The following is an 18,405-nucleotide window of genomic DNA, read 5'->3' on the forward strand; positions in this document are numbered from 1 at the left end:
CATCAGCTCAGACCTGATTTCATAAGGCTTCAAATCCAGCAGCCAGCCAGGAAGTCAGTGAAACTGACTTTATTTGGCTCTTGGGCGGCTGGATCCCCCACACCAGCCTCTCTTAACCCACCTCCTCCATTTCCTCCGTGCCAGGTAATACGGTGCCGGCGGTGTTTGCCATCCCAGCTGCCAACAGACCTGGCTTCACCGGCTACTTCATTCCGACGCCTCCCTCGTCCTACAGGAACCAGGCCTGGATGTCCTATGCAGGAGAGAATGAGCTCCCGAGCCAGTGGGCAGATTCGGTGAGACCCTTGCTCTTTCCCTCATAAACCTTCACCTGCGTAGCACACACCAAGGAGTAAATGGGATAAAATGTTGAGGCTGAGGGTTTTGTTATCTCAGCCTCCCTCCCGGGAACCGGATGACTAAAGTCAGCCATTCTAAAGGAGATAGACAGTGTGCTGAGAGGGGATGTCCCCTTGACAGAGGAGCTTGAGACCTGCCTTCTAGTCCAGCTTCCACCTCTTCCTAGCGGGACAACCTTAGTCAAGGAGATTTTTATAATAATATCTACCATTTGTTGATTATTTTCTATCTACCAGACACCTTGTCAGATGTTTTGTTTATGTAATTTAATCTTTCTTACAGTCTTATCAGGTAGGTTTTATCGTTCCTATGAGTACTCCCGTTTTGCAGATGAGGAAATCGGGGATGCCGCCTATCTAAGGTCACGCAGCTAGTAAGGAAGTGCCAGGGACAGAATTCAAACCCGTACCTGTCTGACTCCAAAGCTTTTATTAAATTTGTTTCTTTTAGCACAAAATTCTGTAAAATTTTAGAAGAAATGTCAGAAAATGAAGCATTAGAAACCCAAGACTAGGCTGGGTGCAGTGGCTCATGCCTGTAATCCCAGCACTTTGGGAGGCAGAGGTGGGAGGGTCACCTGAGATCAGGAGTTCGAGAACAGCCTGGCCAAGATGGTGAAACCATTTCTCTACTAAAAACACAAAAATTAGCTGGATGTGGTGGCAGGTGCCTGTAATCCCAGCTACTCCGGAAGCTGAAGCAGGAGAATCACTTGAACCCAGGAGGCAAAGGTTGCAGTGAGCCGAGATCACGCCATTGCACTCCAGCCTGGGCAATAGGGTGAGACTCGGTCTCAAAAAAAAAAAAAAAAGAAAGAAAAGAAAAGAAAAGAAAACCCAAGACTGAATTACTACATTACTACATATATTAATTTTCCAGATGACCAAAGCTTACCCCTTTAATTTCCAAAATATTTAAAAATATATGTAGCTTGGCATAAAAATATTTCTGAAATGAATGCTATCTTCCCTCTTCTCCTTTAAAAGAATATAAAATATAATTTGCCTTTTATGAATGATTCAGTATCCTTATGATGCCTCATTATACTCAAATGGCATTTGTAGGATGAACTCTCATGGCTTGTAGAATTATTGCCCTTATATTGTCAAATATCTCCCAACTACTATAATTTTTTGAGCTACTATCATGGCTCAATATTTTTTTTTCTGACCTTGCTTCCAATGGGGACTCCAGCGGGCACTCGATATTACTGTCAGTGTCCCCACATCTAGTAATAGGCTCACCCTTAAGTGTGCTTTGCATCATGTGCCATTATCTGCAAATGAGGCTTATCTGCGATCATTAGAATCGTTTGTAAACTTGGAGTAAATAAGCTCTAAGAGAGGAGCTAGAGGGAGTCCCTGCTGTTCAGTCTGTGAATCTGAACGTGGGACTTTACGGCATCTGTTTTTATTGTTTGGGGGCCTTTTTGGTGTTAGCATTCCCTACTATTCCATACAGCCGATATCACTGGGTATAATTTGATCATTCAGAGGTTATTGATTTTGTAATCCCACTTCATCTGAAAGTTATCTAGACTTTTCAGAAAGTAGATGATGTTTAACTTGAACTACTTAGGCAGTAAGCCTGCAGCTCTGTGGAGTATAAAACTGGGCACTAACTGGAGTTGGTGGAAGTATTTTCCAAAACCTTGACCCCTGTGTTCAAGAGGCTTACAGATGATCATTTAGCCAGGCTTATAGCTACATCTAGACACGTTTGGATTCACAGTTGCCTTAAAGATGAAGGTAAAGGAACCAAGTAAATGGAAAGTAACCTTCCTGCCACAACTGGACTGGCTGTTTCTGGGCTCACCTCCCACAGTGTGAAGGAGAACCAGTGTCCTATTAGTTATTTTTAATTAAGAGGAAGATGATTGCTGCAGCCTAATTGGGTCTTTCCTGGAGCCCAGTTATCACCTGCAATTAAGCAGGGAGGTGTGCGCATGAAAGGAGCAAGGTGAAAGGGGTGATTTATAGCTCATGAAAGTCAGTCCAGGAAGCTCAGAGAGACCAGTTGTCAGCTTGAGAAGGGTCCAGGAATCATGCACACCTTCCCCATCTATGTGAGAAAGAAAAGTCCCCCACCAGCATTTGGATATCAGACCTTCCTGATCCCAGGAGCTAGCTTGGATAAAATCACCTGGACTTGGGATGACAAATAGGTTTTATCTTTGGCACCAGATGGAGAAGGATTGAGAGGGGCTTCCATGCTCAGCAGGAAACTGCTGTGATCCAGTTGGTGATGTTTGCCATGGGCACTGGCTAGGGAAGTAGTATTAGGTGCCAGCCCTGAATTTTGGCGGGAAAGGCATGATGGCTCCAGCCTGCATCTAATATAAGGAATGAAGAGTTTCTCATCTCCTCATCTTCCCTGCTGTTGAATATTGCCCTGAGGATACTCCAGTGGGATCAAGGTATCCCTTGCCTGTCCTGGCCACCAGCACCACAGAGCAGAGGGCTCTCAAGAGTTGGACATTGACTCTCTCAGCCACAGCAAGTACAGTTAGCTGAATTTGAAATGCAGGAAAAGGGAAGGTGGTAGCTTCCTTCTCAGATATTTGCCCCAGCTGATCATTCTTTAGAGATTTTCAAACTATGCTCCTCAGAAGCCCGGGTTCTGAGACTCCCTGCTCTTGCTCTGCACAATTCTGAGCACTGGTGTTCAGCAATAAGCAAGTGAGTCACTTTCCACCTCCATGGAGTTGACAGCCGGAGACAGGCAGTGGCATCAGAGCTGTAACTGTTATGCTGGAGAAACTGCAAGGACACATGTAATAGACTAATGTCGGGCTGGGAGAGGTCTCCTGGAAGACAGGAGGTTTGAGCTGAGATCTGAAATATGCACCCCATGTCCTGGTCTTGGCTCTTTGGTGACCCCAATAACCTGTACCTTCCCAGATCATGTGCCCGAAGGACTCAGACAGCCCAACTCTGGTTTTTCTCTAAGATACAAATGAAACATATTAGTCCTTTTATATAAAGACCCACCCTTAGCACCTGTGGGCTGTTTTATCTTGCTTTGCTGGGTCTTGTGGGGAAATCACAGTCCCAAGTTGTCACTTGGGACATCTGTCCCATTACTTCTTCCCTGGCTTGGGTCCTCATTGGTTCCTTTTTTTTTTGCTAGATATAACCCCAGTTTGCAGATACCGCATTGGTTCTCATCCGACCCATTGAGGAAGCCTTAGAACTTGTCTGCTCCCTACCTCTAGGGAGTCCACCTCCAGGTGTCCTTTCCAAATATAGACTCCTGCTCTGCCTGACACCCATACAGGACTCCCAGCCCAGGGATCAGCCACACATCTCAGAAACCTGCCTACTCAAGAGGGATCACCAGAACATCCAGCAGGGAGGAGGCGGGGCTGCTTTCCTTCCACGTGTTCCCCCATCTAGAGTTTCTGAGTCATCACACCACTCCATGGGTATGGTCTGAATGTCTGTGTCCCACTCGATTTATGTGGTGAAATCCTAACCCCCAAGGTGATCGTATTAGGACCTGGGAGCTTTGGGAGGCAATTAGATCATGAGGGCAAACCCCCTAATGAATGAATCCCATGATTAGTACCCTTAGAAAAGAGGCCTGATCTCCCTGACCTCTCCTGCCATGTGAAGTGATAGGGAAAAGACAGCTGTCTCTAAACCAGGAAGCAAGACTTCACCAGATACAGAATCTGCCAGCACTTTGGTCTTGGACTTTCCGGCTTCCAGAACTGTGAGAAATAAATTTTTGTTGTTTATAAGCTCTGCAGCTTATGGCATTTTGGCATAGCAGCCAGAACAGACTAGGACTTCCTTCTCCATCCTCACTCAGGAGCCAGATGAGCGTTGCTGTGAAGCATGGGAACAGGCTGTATTTCTCAGAATTGTGACATTGAAAATGCATAGAACAAACGGGACATGCACATGCTGTAGCCTGACATTCAGCAGCTTATGAATCCACCCCTGTCTGTCTGTCTTGCCTGAGCTCCTCCCACACACACCCTCTGGTTAGCCTCAAGTCATTGATGCCCCTTGGGGCACTCTCCTCTTTGTACTGCTATGGGATCTTTGGGGTGTCCGTTTTCTTCCTGGAAACCTCTGTGGCCGATGATGCTTTTGCCCGGGTTCTTGTCCTGCTTCCAGGAAGAATGAGGTATGCGGACAAATGAAAGGTGAAGAAGATGAAAAGGAGCTTCATTTAGTGTTAGAACAGCTCAGAGGAGCCCCACAGTGAGTAGCTCCTCTCTGTAGGTAGGTTGTCCTATGGAATATTCAGCTCTCAGCAGAGAAGAGGCCCTGGAGAGGGTGGCTCCTCTCTGTCCACTCCTCACCCCAGTCTGCTACTCTCAGCAGAGAGGAGGCCCTGGAGAGGGCGGCTCCTCCTGCAGACAGCTTATTCAGACATCTCTGCAGGTCTCTGAAGCACTCGGCTGGGAGGACAGCTCCTCTCCATTGCTGGTCATCCCCTAGTCTCTCTGTCCTCTGCCCTCTGCTCTGGTTTTCCTCGGCCCTGCTCTAGTTGAGCCCAGGGCCTTAATGGACCTCAAAGGGGAGAAAATGTGCGCTTATTGGTCCTTGAGTGGCCATGGGTAGGCCCAGAAGAGGTACCACAAGTCCCTACTCCAGCCTGAGGACTGGCAGCCTAGCCCCCAGCCTTCAGGCCTCCCTGGCCTTCTGAAGCTGGGCCTTATTAGGGACCCACTCCCTTCTGCCCAGGAGTCTGTCTGTCCACCCCACCCCTTGTCATTCATGGCCCTGGGGGCTTGGCTGCAACCCCACTCAGAAATCAGAGCCTGTGCAGGGAGAGGAGAGAGGCCAGGCAGTAGAAGCAGACACCCCCAAGGCAGCAGGGAGGAAGGTGCCTTCCCAAGATGCTGAGAATACAGGCTGATGCCCGCCCAGTCTTATGCCTGGGAGGGTGATTGGAGCTACACCCGCGGAGATCCAGCCCTGCCATTTCAGAAGGGGCAGGATTCCAGCTTATCACTAGTTCCGGCCTGCTCCATGGAGGGGGAGGCCCAGTCTGCAGCTGTGGGTGGGGTGGTTGTAGCTGCACCCAGGGCAGATCCTGCCTGTTCCTGGCCCTCTCCAAGACCACAGGGAGGCTCGAATCCACAGCACACTTTGGGTGGCTGTAGCCCCACCCAAGAGGGCAGGGCTCTTGCCTACTCCATAGAGCAGGAGGTCTGGGGTCTGCAGCTGAAGCTTGGGTGGCTGCAGCAGCATCTGGGGGAGCTTCTGCTCCAACTCAGAAGGGGCAGGGCTCTCACTGGCTCCATGGAGTATGCACCCCTAGCTGCGCAGCCCTGCTTCAGCCAGTGTGATGGCAGCAGCCACTGCCATCAGCACTCCCATACATTTTGATTTGATGATTTGCATTTGATTTTCCCTTTGCCCAGAATGCCACCACATCTTCCTAGAGATACCCTGTTCAATCCAAACTCACCTAAGCTGCCCAGTCCTCCCACACATACTTCGTTCACCATAGCACCCTGTGCCTCTGTTGTCCGTGAATACTTATTCTGTAGCGTTCCAACTAACATCATGGTGTAGGAAGGTCTTTTGTGGACTAATCTGGAACAGCATCCCTGTATGTGCCACTGTTTCTGTGGGAGAATTGACTCTAAATTCAAAATTACTGACTTGTCCTTATTCCTGGAAGTTTACATATTTTAAGCATAGAACTCTGTGTCTTCCACTTTTGATGAAGAGAGAAAAATTTTTTAAGAAACCAAAATCATATCCCAGATTCAAGACACTGTAATGCAGTGATTAATTCCAGCTCTTAGAGCCAGGCAGACCTCTGCAGAGCATGTCTTGGTAGCTTGTCACCTTAGACTGTGGCACTCTTCAGTTTCCTCATCTGTACAGTAAGGATAACAATACCTACCCCCTAGGTTATTGCTTTGAGAACTAAACGAGATAATGTTTGGAAAATCCTTAGTACAGGGATCAATTGATATTAGTTATTATTATTAATAATAAACCCCTCGGTTCCTCTGGGGTCCATAAACAGTTCTGTTTGCTTAATTGTGCTTATGTGAATAAGGTAACCAAGAGCTGGGCATGGTGGTACCCACCTGTAGTCCCAGCTACTCAGGAGGCTAAGGCAGAAGGATCACTTGAGCCCCAGAGTTTGAGACTGCAGTGAGCTATGACTGTACCACTGCATTCCAGCCTAGATGGCAGAGTGAAACATCATCTCTAAAAATAGTAATAGTAATAAAAATAAGGTAGCCAGGTAGATTCAAATATAGACTCAGATTTATATATTCCTAAGGTTTCCAGCAACGTTTAAAAACACCTGTTTAGGGGGGCCAAGATGGGCAAGAGGAGGCAGCACCGGAAGGCAGCTCCCACCAAATGAGATGCAGCAGGCTAGAGGACTTCACAATTCCAAGTGAGGTGCCAGGTTCATTGCGGTGGAACTGGCAGGATTCTGAAAATAGCCCAGGGAAGGCAAGCCAGGAAGCAGGGCGAGTGCAGCCCAGGGAGGGCGAACTCAGATACCTGGAAAATGCAGCCCGCTTGGAGGGTGGGGGACTTCACCCCCTCAGTCCTCTGATTTGGATCCTGTGGTTCCCTCATCCCTCTTGCAACCCATGGTCCACGAGAGCCCGACAGGACTGAGGGGCGTCGTGGGTTGTCGATGCAAATCTGAGCAATGGCTCCTGCCTGGTGCACAAGGTGGGATGGACCCGGGAGGAAGTGTGGACTAACAGTGGGACGGAACAACCCCTCCCACAGACAGAGGCAGAGTTGAAAGCAGGGAAACAGGTCATAACGCCTGGCAGCACCCCCCCACCCCCCCACACACACACAAACTCAAACTGAAGCCCGCGAGCTAGAGAGCTTCCCAGCAAAAACACCAGTTTGATCCCAACCCAGAAGATCGAGCTCCAGGAAGGAAAGACGCCCTTGGGAAGGCGGGGCCGATTTAACCTGCCTCAACAAACTCCAGGGGAAGACCACCCACCCAGCAGCCTGACTGAATCCGAGGCAGCCCAGCAGCGCCTCTCCAGGCCAAAAAAGATATAGCTCCAACCTCAACAAAAAGCACGTACACAAATCACCAATTCAAAGATTAAAGGGAGATAAATCCAAGAAGATGGGGAAAAAACAGCGCTAAAAGGATGAATCCATCAAAGACCAGAACACCTCTTCTCCTCCCAGGGATCACAGCTCCTCACAATCAAGGGAACAAAACAAGACAGAGAGAGTCTGACAATTGACAGAAGAAGGCTTCAGAAGGTGGGTATTAACAAACTTCTCCGAGTTAAAAGACCATGTTCTAACCCAATGCAAAGAAACTAAGAACCTTGAAAAAAGGTTAGACGAAGTGCTAAGTAGAATAAGCAGCCTAGAGAAGAAAATAAATGACTTGATGGAGCTGAAAAACACAGCATGAGAACTTCACAAGGCATACGCAAGTTTCAACAACCTAATTGATCAAGCAGAAGAAAGGACATCAGAGACTGAAGATCAAATCAATGAAATAAAATGAGAAGTCAAGATTAGAGAAAAAATAGTGAAAAGAAATGAACAAAGCCTCCAAGAACTATGGGATTATGTGAAAGGACCTAATCTACGCTTGATCGGCATACCTGGATGTGACAGGGAGAATGAATCCAAGCTGGAAAACACTCTTCAGGACATTTTCTAAGAAAACTTCCCCAACCTAGTAAAGCAGGCCTATATTCAAATCCAGTAATTACAGAGAACACCATGAGGATACTCCTCAAGAAGAGCAGCTCCAAGGCACATAATCATCAGATTCACCAGTGTTGAAATGAAGGAAAAAATCCTAAGGGCAACCAGCAAGGATGAGTCACCCACAAAGGAAAGACCATCAGATTCACAGCAGATCTTTCAGCAGAAACCCTGCAAGCTAGAAGGGAGTGGGGGGCCAATATTCAACATCCTTAAAGAAAAGAACTTTCAACCTAGAATTTCGTATCTGGCCAAACTAAGCTTCATAAGTGAATGAGAAATAAAATCCTTTATGGACAAGCAATTGCTGAGAGATTTCATCATTACAAGACCTGCCTTACAAGAGCTCCTGAAGAAAGTACTAAACCTGGAAAGGAACAACCAGTACCAGCCACTGCAAAAATGTACCAAATGGTAAAGAACAATGATGCAGTGCAGAAACTGCATAAACTAACAGGCAAAAGAAACAGCTGGTAACAAAATGGCAGGATCAAATTCAAATGTAACAATATTAACGTTGAATGTAAATGGCATAGATGCCCCAATCAAAAGACACAGACTGGCAAACTGGATAAAAAGTCAAGACCCATCAGTGTGCTGTATTCAAGAGACCTATCCCATGTGCAAAGACTCACATAGAGCCAAAATAAAGGGTTGGAAGAAGATTTACTAAGCAAATGGAGAGGAAAAAAAAAAAAAAAGCAAGGGTAGCAATCGTAGTCTCTGATAAAATGGACCTTAAACCAACAAAGATCAAAAGAAACAAAGAAGGGCATTATGTAACGGTAAAAGGATCAATGCAACAAGAAGAGCTAACAATCCTAAATAAATATATACCCAATGCAGGAGCACCCAGATACATAAGTTACTAACAACCTACCAAGAGACTTAGACTCCCACACAGTAATAGTGGGAGACTTGAACACTCCACTGACAATATTGGACAGATCAATAAGACAGAAAGTCAACAAGATATCCAGGATTTGAATGCAGATGTGGACCAAGTGGACCTAATAGACATTTACAGAACACTCCACCCCATATCTGCAGAATACATTCTTCTCAGTACCACATCACACCTACTCCAAAACTGACCACTTAATTGGAAGTAATCACTCCTCAGCAAATGCAAAAGAACAGAAACCGTAACAGTCTCTCAGACCTCAGCACAATCAAATTAGAACTCAGGATTAAGAAAAACACTCAAAACCACACAATCACATGGAAACTGAACAGCTTGCTCCTGAATGTCAAATGGATAAACAATGAAATGAAGGCAGAAATAAAAATGTTCTTTGAAACCAATGAGAATGAAGACACAATGTACCAGAATCTATGGGACACATTTAAAGCAGTTTATAAAGGGAAATTTATAGCAATAAGTGCCCACATGAGAAACAAGGAGAGATCTAAAATAGAAACTCTATTGTCAAAATTGAAAGAGCTAGAGGAGCAAGATCAAAAAAACTCAAAAGTAAGCAGAAGACAATAAATAACTAAGATCAGAGTGGAACTGAAGGAGATAGAAATACAAAAAAACTCTTCAAAAAATTAGTAAATCCAGGAGCTGCTTTTTTGAAAAGATCAACAAAATAGACCATTAGCTAGACTAATAAAAAAGAAAAGAGAAGAATCAAATAGAAGCAATAAACAAAAAAGGGGAGATCACCAATGATTCCTCGGAAATACAAACTACCATCAGAGATGACTACAAACAGCTCTTTGCACATAAATCAGTAAATCTGGAAGAAATGGATAAATTCCTATACACTTGCATACTCCCAAGACTAAGCCAGGAAGAAGCTGAAACCCTGAATAGACCAATAATGAAGTCTGAAGTCAAGGCAGAAATTGACAGCCTACCAACCAAAAAAAGTCCAGGTCCAGATGGGTTCACAGCCAAATTCTACCAGACATATAAAGGAGGAGCTGGTACCATTCCTGCTGAAACTATTCTAAATGATACAAAAAGAGGGAATCCTTCCTAACCCTTTCTATGAGACCAACATCATCCTGATACCAAAACCTGGCAAAGGCACAACTGAAAAAGAAAACTACAGGCCAATATCCATGATGAACATTGATGCAAAAATCTTCAGTAAAATACTGGCAAACAATCCAGCAGCACATCAAAAAGTTTATCCACCACAATCAAGTAGGCTTCATCCCGGGGATGCAAGGCTGGTTCAACGTATTCAAATCTATAAATGTAATCCACCACATAAACAGAATTGAAAAAAAAAACCACATGATTATCTCAATAGATGCAGAGAAGGCCTTTGACAAAATTCAACAGCCCTTTATGCTAAAAACTCTCAATAAACTAGGTATTGATGGAACATATCTCAAAATAATAAAAGCCATTTACAACAAACCCACAGCCAATATCATAATGAACGGGCAAAAACTAGAAGCATTCCCCATTAAAAACTGGCAGTAGACAAGGATGCCCTCTCTCACCACTGCTATTCAGTATAGTACTGAAAGTTCTAGCCAGAGCAATTAGGTTAAAAAATAAAAATAAATAAATAAAAAAGGTATTCAATTAGGAAAAGAAGAAGTCAGATTGTCCCTATTTGCAGACAACATGATCATATATTTAGAAGACTGCATCATTTCAGCCCAAAACCTCAAGCTAGTAAGCAGCTTTGGCAAAGTCTCAGGATACAAAATCAGTGTATATAAATCACAAGCATTTCTATACACCAACAACAGACAGAGAGCCAAATCATGAGCAAACCCATTTACCAATGCTACAAAGAGAATAAAATACCTAGGAATACAACTAACAAAGGATGTAAAAGATCTCTTCAAGGAGAACTACAAACCACTGATCAAGGAAATAAGAGAGGGCACAAACAGATGGAAAAACATTCCATGCTCATGGTTAGGAAGAATCAGAATTGTGAAAATGGCCTTACTGCCCAAAGTAATTTATAGATTCAGTGCTATCCCTATCAAGCTACCATTGACCACCTTCACAGACCTGGAAGAAACCACTTTAAACTTCATATGGCACCAAAAGAGTGCCTTAATAGCCAAGACAACCCTAAGCAAAAAGAACAAAGCTGGAGGCATCATGCTACCTGACTTCAAACTATACTACAAGGCTACAGTAATCAAAACAGCATGGTACTGGTACCAAAACAGAGATATAGACCAATGGAACAAAACAGAGGCCATAGAAGCAATGCCACACATCTACATCCATCTGATCTTTGACAAATCAGACAAAAACAAACAGTGGGGAAAGGATTCCCTGTTTAATAAATGGTGTTGGGAAAACGGGCTAGCCATATGCAGGAAGCTGAAACTAGACCCCTTCCTTACAGCTTATACAAAAATTAACTCAGATGGATTAAAGATTTAAACATAAGACTTAACACCATAAAAACCCTAGAAGAAAACCTAAGCAACACCATTCAGAACATAGGCACAGGCAAGGACTTCCTGACTAAAACATCAAAAGCAACGGCAACAAAAGCCAAAATAAACAAATGGGATCTAATTATACTTAAGAGCTTCTGCACAGCAAAAGAAACAGTCATTAGAGTGAACAGGCAACCAACAGAATGGGAAAAAACTTTTGCAATCTACCCATCTGACAAAGGACTAATATCCAGAATCTACAGAGAACTAAAGCAGATTTACAAGAAACAAACAAATAAATCCATTAAAAAGTGGGCAAGGGATATGAACAGACACTTTAAAAAGACGACATTTATGAGGCCAACAAACGTATGAAAACATGCTCATCATCACTGGTCATTAGAGAAATGCAAATCAAAACCACATTGAGATACCGTCTCATGCCAGTTAGAATGGCGATCATTAAAAAATCTGGAGACAACAGATGCTGGAGAGGATGTGTAGAAATAGGAACACTTTTACACTGTTGGTGAGAGTGTAAATTAGTTCAACCATTATGGAAGACAGCATGGCAATTCCTCAAGGACCTAGAAATAGAAATTCCATTTGACCCAGCAATCCCATTACTGAGTATATACCCAAATAATGTTCTATTATAAAGACACATGCACACATAGGTTTGTTGCATTGCTGTTTATGATAGCAAAGACCTGGAATCAACCCAAATACCCATCAATGATAGACTGGACAAAGAAAATGTGGCACATATACACCATGGAATACTATGCAGCCATAAAAAACGACGAGTTTGTGGCCTTTGTAGAGACATGGATGAATCTAGAAACCATCATTCTCAGCAAACTGACACAAGAACAGAAAACCAAACACCGGGGGAGACTTCCGGGAAGACGGCCGCCTAAGAACAGCTCAGGACTTCAGCTCCCAGTGAAAGTGCAGAGGGTGAGTGGACCCCGCGTTTCCAGACGAACTCCTATTGCCCACAGACCAGGAGATACCCAGGCAGAGGGGTCGCCAGCATCGCAGTCCCAGCCGGTGCGGCTGTTTTGGTTCCTGTGGGGCTGATTCCGCCCGCATGGCTGCTGTGACCACGCCCTGTTGCTTCGGTTCTCCGTACAAAAACCACTGGTCTGGGAGCCCTCTTAGCTGGCGAGCAGAGCCCTGAGACGGCAGAGTTGCCCATTCATCTGAAATAGCGAGCCAGGCCAGGAGATTCCTAGGCAAAAAATCTGCCAGGAGCCGGTGCCACAGTTCAAGCCGACTCAGTGAGTCCCAACAACAACGAAAACAAAAACAGTAATTGGAAACCCTCTGGGTTGAGCCCTTCAAACCAAGCACAGCTGAACCGGGAAGGTCCAGCTTGGTGGGGGAGGGGCTTCCGCCATTACTGAGACTCTCCACCGCTACGGAGGCAGGCCGCCGTTGCCAAGGCAACCCACCATTGCCGAGGCAAACTGCCACAACAGAGAGAGTCCGCCATAACAGAGGCGGGGCCACCGTTACCGAGACAGTTCTAACTAGGCCCATATAAACAGGACTGCAGAGAAGAGCTCAGGGTACCTGAGCGGAGCCCACAGCAGCTCAGCAAAGCCCCTGCGGGCAGGCAGCGGCTAGGCGTGCTGCTAGCTGGGCGGGTAAGACCTGAAAGAAAAATCAAAAAAGGCAGTAGTGCAACGGAAACTCATAAAGCTCCAACTCCCTAGGACAGAGCACCTGGGAACAAAAAGTGCTTTATGAGTTCAGCTGCAGCAGACCTAAACATACCTGCCCAGCAGCTCTGAATGAACAACGGAGCTCACAACTCAGGACTTAAGCCCCAATAAAAGATAGACTGTCTCCTCAAGTAGCTCCCTGACCCCCATAAATCCAAAGAATCACCTCATAAAGGAGAGAATGGACTGACAGTAGGTGAGCATCCTTCTGGGACAAAGATAGCAGAAGAGGAAACTGGCAGCAACCCTTACTGTTCTGCAGCTGCTGCAGGTGACCCCCAGGCAAGCAGGGCCTGGAGTGGACCTCAGCAGTCCTACAGCAGAGGGGTCAGAATGTTAGAAGGAAAGCTTGAGAAAAAAAAAAAAAGTAACTTCAGCATCCACGAACTAGAAGCTCACTCAGAGACCCAATCTGAAAGACAGTAATTACAAAGAAAACAGGTGGATAAACCCACAAAAATGGGAAGAAACCAGCGCAAAAAGAATGAAAACTCCCGAAACCAGAACACCTCTCCTCCTAAAAGGGATCACAACTCCTCACCAGCAAGGGAACCAGACTGGATGGAGAAGGAGGGTGATGAAATGACAGAATCAGACTTCAGAAGGTGGGTAGTAAGAAACTACAGTGAACTAAAAGAACATGTTCTAACTCAACGTAAAGAAAATAGGAACCTTGAAAAAAGATTGGACGAAATGCTAACGAGAATGGACAGCATAGAGAGGAATATAAGTGAATTGATGGAGCTGAAAAACACAACACAAGAACTTCGTGAAGCATGCACAAGCTTCAACAGCCGAATTGACCAAGCAGAAGAAAGGATATCAGAGGTCGAAGATCAACTCAATGAAATAAAAAGAGAAGGCAAGAACAGAGAAAAAAGCGCAAAAAGGAATGAACAAAATCTTCAAGAAATGTGGGACTATGTGAAAAGACCCAATCTATGTCTGATAGGTGTACCTGAATGTGATAAAGAGAATGAATCCAAGCTGGAAAATACTCTTCAGGATATTATCCAGGAAAACTTCCCCAACCTAGCAAGGCAGACCAATATTCAAATCCAGGAAATACAGAGAACACCACAAAGATATTCCTCAAGAAGAGCAACCCCAAGGCACATAATCGTCAGATTCACCAGGGTTGAAATGAAAGAGAAAATGCTAAGGGCAGCCAGAGAGAAAGGTCGGGTTACCCACAAAGGGAAGCCCATTAGACTCACAGCAGATCTCTCAGCAGAAACCCTACAAGCCAGAAGAGATTAGGGGCCAATATTCAACATCCTTAAAGAAAAGAATTTTCAACCCAGAATCTCCTATCCAGCCAAACTAAGCTTCATAAGTGAAGGAAAAATAAAATCCTTTGTGAACAAGCAAGCACTCAGAGATTTCATCACCACCAAACCTGCTCTACAAGAACTCCTGAAAGAGGCTCTACACATATAATGGAACAACCAGTACCAGCCACTCCAAAAACACACCAAATGGTAAAAGAGCATCAACACAATCAAGAAGCTGCATCAACTAACCAACAAAACAGCCAGGTAGCATCAAAATGACAGTATCAAATTCACACATAACAATACTATCCCTAAATGTCAATGGACTAAATGCCCCAATCAAAAGACACAGACTGGCAAATTGGATAAAAAGCCAAAACCCATCAGTGTGCTGTATCCAGGAAACCCATCTTACATGCAAGGATACACAAAGGCTCAAAATAAAGGGATGGAGGAAGATCTACCAAGCAAATGGAGAGCAAAAAAAGGCAGGAGTTGCAATTCTCATCTCTGATAAAATAGACTTTAAAGCAACAAAGATCAAAAGAGACAAAGAAGGACATTACATAATGGTAAAAGGATCACTGCAACAAGAAGAGCTAATGATCCTAAATATATACGCACCCAATACAGGAGCACCCAGATACATAAGGCAAGTTCTTAATGACTTACAAAGAGACTTAGACTCCCACACAATAATAGTGGGAAACTTTAACACCCCATTGTCAATATTAGACAGATCAACCAGACAGAAAATCAACAAGGATATCCAGGACCTGAACTCAGACCTGGAACAAGCAAACCTAATAGACATTTACAGAACTCTCCACCCCAAATCCACAGAATATACATTCTTCTCAGCACCACATCATACCTACTCTAAAATTGACCACATAATTGGCAATAAATCACTCCTCAGCAAATGCAAAAGAACAGAAATCATAACAAACAGTCTCTCAGACCACAGTGCAATCCAGTTAGAACTCAGAATGCAGAAACTAACTCAGAATCGCACAGCTTCATGGAAACTGAACAACTTGCTCTTGAATGTTGACTGGATAAACAATGAAATGAAGGCAGAAATAAAGATGTTCTTCGAAACCAATGAGAACGAAGACACAACATACCAGAATCTCTGGGACACATTTAAAGCAATCTCTAGAGGAAAATATATAGCAATGAGTGCCCACATGAGAAGAAAGGAGAGATCTAAAATTGACACCCTATCATCAAAATTGAAAGAGCTAGAGGAGCAAGATCAAAAAAACTCAAAACCTAGCAGAAGACAGGAAATAACTAAGATCAGAGCAGAACTGAAGGAAATAGAGACACAAAAAACTCTTCAAAAAATCAATAAATCCAGGAGCTGGTTTTTTGAAAAGATCAACAAAATAGACAGACCACTAGCCAGATTAATAAAAAAGAAAAGAGAGAATAACCAAATTGATGCAATAAAAAATGATAAAGGGGATATCACCACAGATTCCACAGAAATCCAAACCATCATCAGAGATTATTACAAACAACTCTATGCACATAAACTAGTAAACCTGGAAGAAATGGATAAATTCCTGGACACCTGCATCCTCCCAAGCCTAAACCTGGAAGAAGCCGAAACCCTGAATAGACCAATAACATGGTCTGAAGTTGAGGCAGCAATAAAGAGCCTACCACCCCAAAAAAGCCCAGGTCCAGATGGGTTCACAGCCGAATTCTACCAGACATACAAAGAGGAGCTGATACCATTCCTTCTGAAACTATTCCAGACAATCCAAAAAGAGGGAATCCTTCCCAAATCATTTTACGAGACCAACATCATCCTGATACCAAAACCCGGCAGAGACTCAACAAGAAAAGAAAATTTCAGGCCAATATCCACAATGAACGTAGATGCAAAAATCTTCAATAAAATACTGGCAAACCGATTGCAACAGCATATCAAAAAGCTCATCCACCATGATCAAGTAGGATCCATCCCGGGGATGCAAGGCTGGTTCAACATACGCAAGTCCATAAACGTAATTCACCACATAAACAGAACCAAAGACAAAAACCACATGATTATCTCAACTGATGCAGAGAAGGCTTTTGACAAAATTTTAGCAAAACCCTTTATGCTAAAAACCCTCAATAAACTAGGTATTGACGGAACGTATCTCAAAACAATAAAAGCTATTTACGACAAACCAACAGCCAATATCATACTGAATGGGCAAAAACTGGAAGCATTCCCTTTGAAATCTGGCACTAGACAAGGATGCCCTCTCTCACCACTCCTATTCAATATAATACTGGAAGTTCTAGCCAGAGCAATCAGGCAAGAAAAAGAAATAAAGGGTATCCAAATTGGAAAGGAGGAAATCAAATTGTCTCTATTTGCAGATGACATGATTGTATATCTGGAAGACCCCATCATCTCAGCCCAAAGCCTCCTGAAACTGATAAACAACTTCAGCAAAGTCTCAGGATACAAAATCAACGTGCAAAAATCACAAGCATTCCTATACACCAGTAATAGACTTCAAGAGAGCCAAATCAAGAACGAACTGCCATTCACAATTGCTACAAAGAGAATAAAATACCTAGGAATACAACTAACAAGGAACGTAAAGGACCTCTTCAAGGAGAACTACAAGCCATTGCTCAACGAAATAAGAGAGGATACAAACAGATGGAGAAACATTCCATATTCATGGTTAGGAAGAATCAACATCGTGAAAATGGCCATACTGCCCAAAGTAATTTACAGATTCAATGCTATTCCCATCAAGCTACCAATGACCTTCTTCACAGAACTGGAAAAAAACACCTTAAACTTCATATGGAACCAAAAGAGAGCCCGCATAGCCAAGTCAATTCTAAGCAAAAAGAACAAAGCGGAGGCATCACACTACCGGACTTCAAACTATACTACAAGGCTACAGTAATCAAAACAGCATGGTACTGGTACCAAAACAGAGATATAGACCAATGGAACAGAACAGAGGCCTCAGAGGAAATACAACATACCCACAACCATCTGATCTTCGACAAACCTGACAAAAACAAGCAATGGGGAAAGGACCCCCTGTTTAATAAATGGTGTTGGGAAAACTGGCTAGCCATGTGCAGAAAGCAGAAACAGGACCCCTTCCTGACACCTTACACCAAAATTAACTCCAGATGGATTAAAGACTTAAACATCAGACCTAACACCATAAAAACCCTAGAAGAAAATCTAGGCAAAACCATTCAGGACATAGGTGTAGGCAAGGACTTCATGACCAAAACGCCAAAAGCAATGGCAACAAAAGCCAAAATAGACAAATGGGACCTAATCAAACTCCACAGCTTCTGCACGGCAAAAGAAACAGTCAGTAGAGTGAATCGGCAACCAACAGAATGGGAAAAAATTTTTGCAGTCTACCCATCTGACAAGGGGCTGATATCCAGAATTTACAAAGAACTAAAGCAGATCTACAAGAAAAAAACAAACAAGTCCATTCAAAAATGGGTGAAGGATATGAACAGATACTTTACAAAAGAAGACATACGGGAGGCCAACAAACATATGAAAAAATGCTCATCATCACTGGTCATCAGAGAAATGCAAATCAAAACCACATTGAGATACCATCTCACACCAGTTAGAATGGCGATCATTAAAAAATCTGGAAACAACAGATGCTGGAGAGGATGTGGAGAAATAGGAACACTTTTACACTGTTGGTGGGAATGTAAATTAATTCAACCATTGTGGAAGACAGTGTGGCGATTCCTCAAGGACCTAAAAATAGAAATCCCGTTTGACCCAGCAATCCCATTACTGGGTATATATCCAAAGGATTATAAATCATTCTACTACAAGGACACGTGCACACGAATGTTCATTGCAGCACTGTTTACAATAGCAAAGACCTGGAACCAACCCAAATGCCCAACGATGATAGACTGGATAGGGAAAATGTGGTACATATACACCATGGAATATTACGCAGCAAT

At 43.8% G+C, this 18,405-nt stretch overlaps 1 protein-coding gene across 6 annotated transcripts in view; it reads left to right on the top strand.

The window, feature by feature from the left end:
* The window catches only part of KIAA1549L (KIAA1549 like), a 294,483-nt gene that overhangs the window by 268,702 nt on the left and 7,376 nt on the right, over positions 1-18,405 (top strand). For all 6 annotated transcript variants that reach the window (XM_074401291.1, XM_039471338.2, XM_074401295.1 and 3 more), the window contains one exon: positions 145-296. In XM_074401291.1, the coding sequence (XP_074257392.1) occupies positions 145-296 (152 nt within the window). The remainder of the gene's footprint in view (positions 1-144; positions 297-18,405) is intronic.

The sequence above is a fragment of the Saimiri boliviensis genome, chromosome 6 (genome assembly GCF_048565385.1).
Source record: "Saimiri boliviensis isolate mSaiBol1 chromosome 6, mSaiBol1.pri, whole genome shotgun sequence".
Lineage (NCBI taxonomy): Eukaryota > Metazoa > Chordata > Mammalia > Primates > Cebidae > Saimiri > Saimiri boliviensis.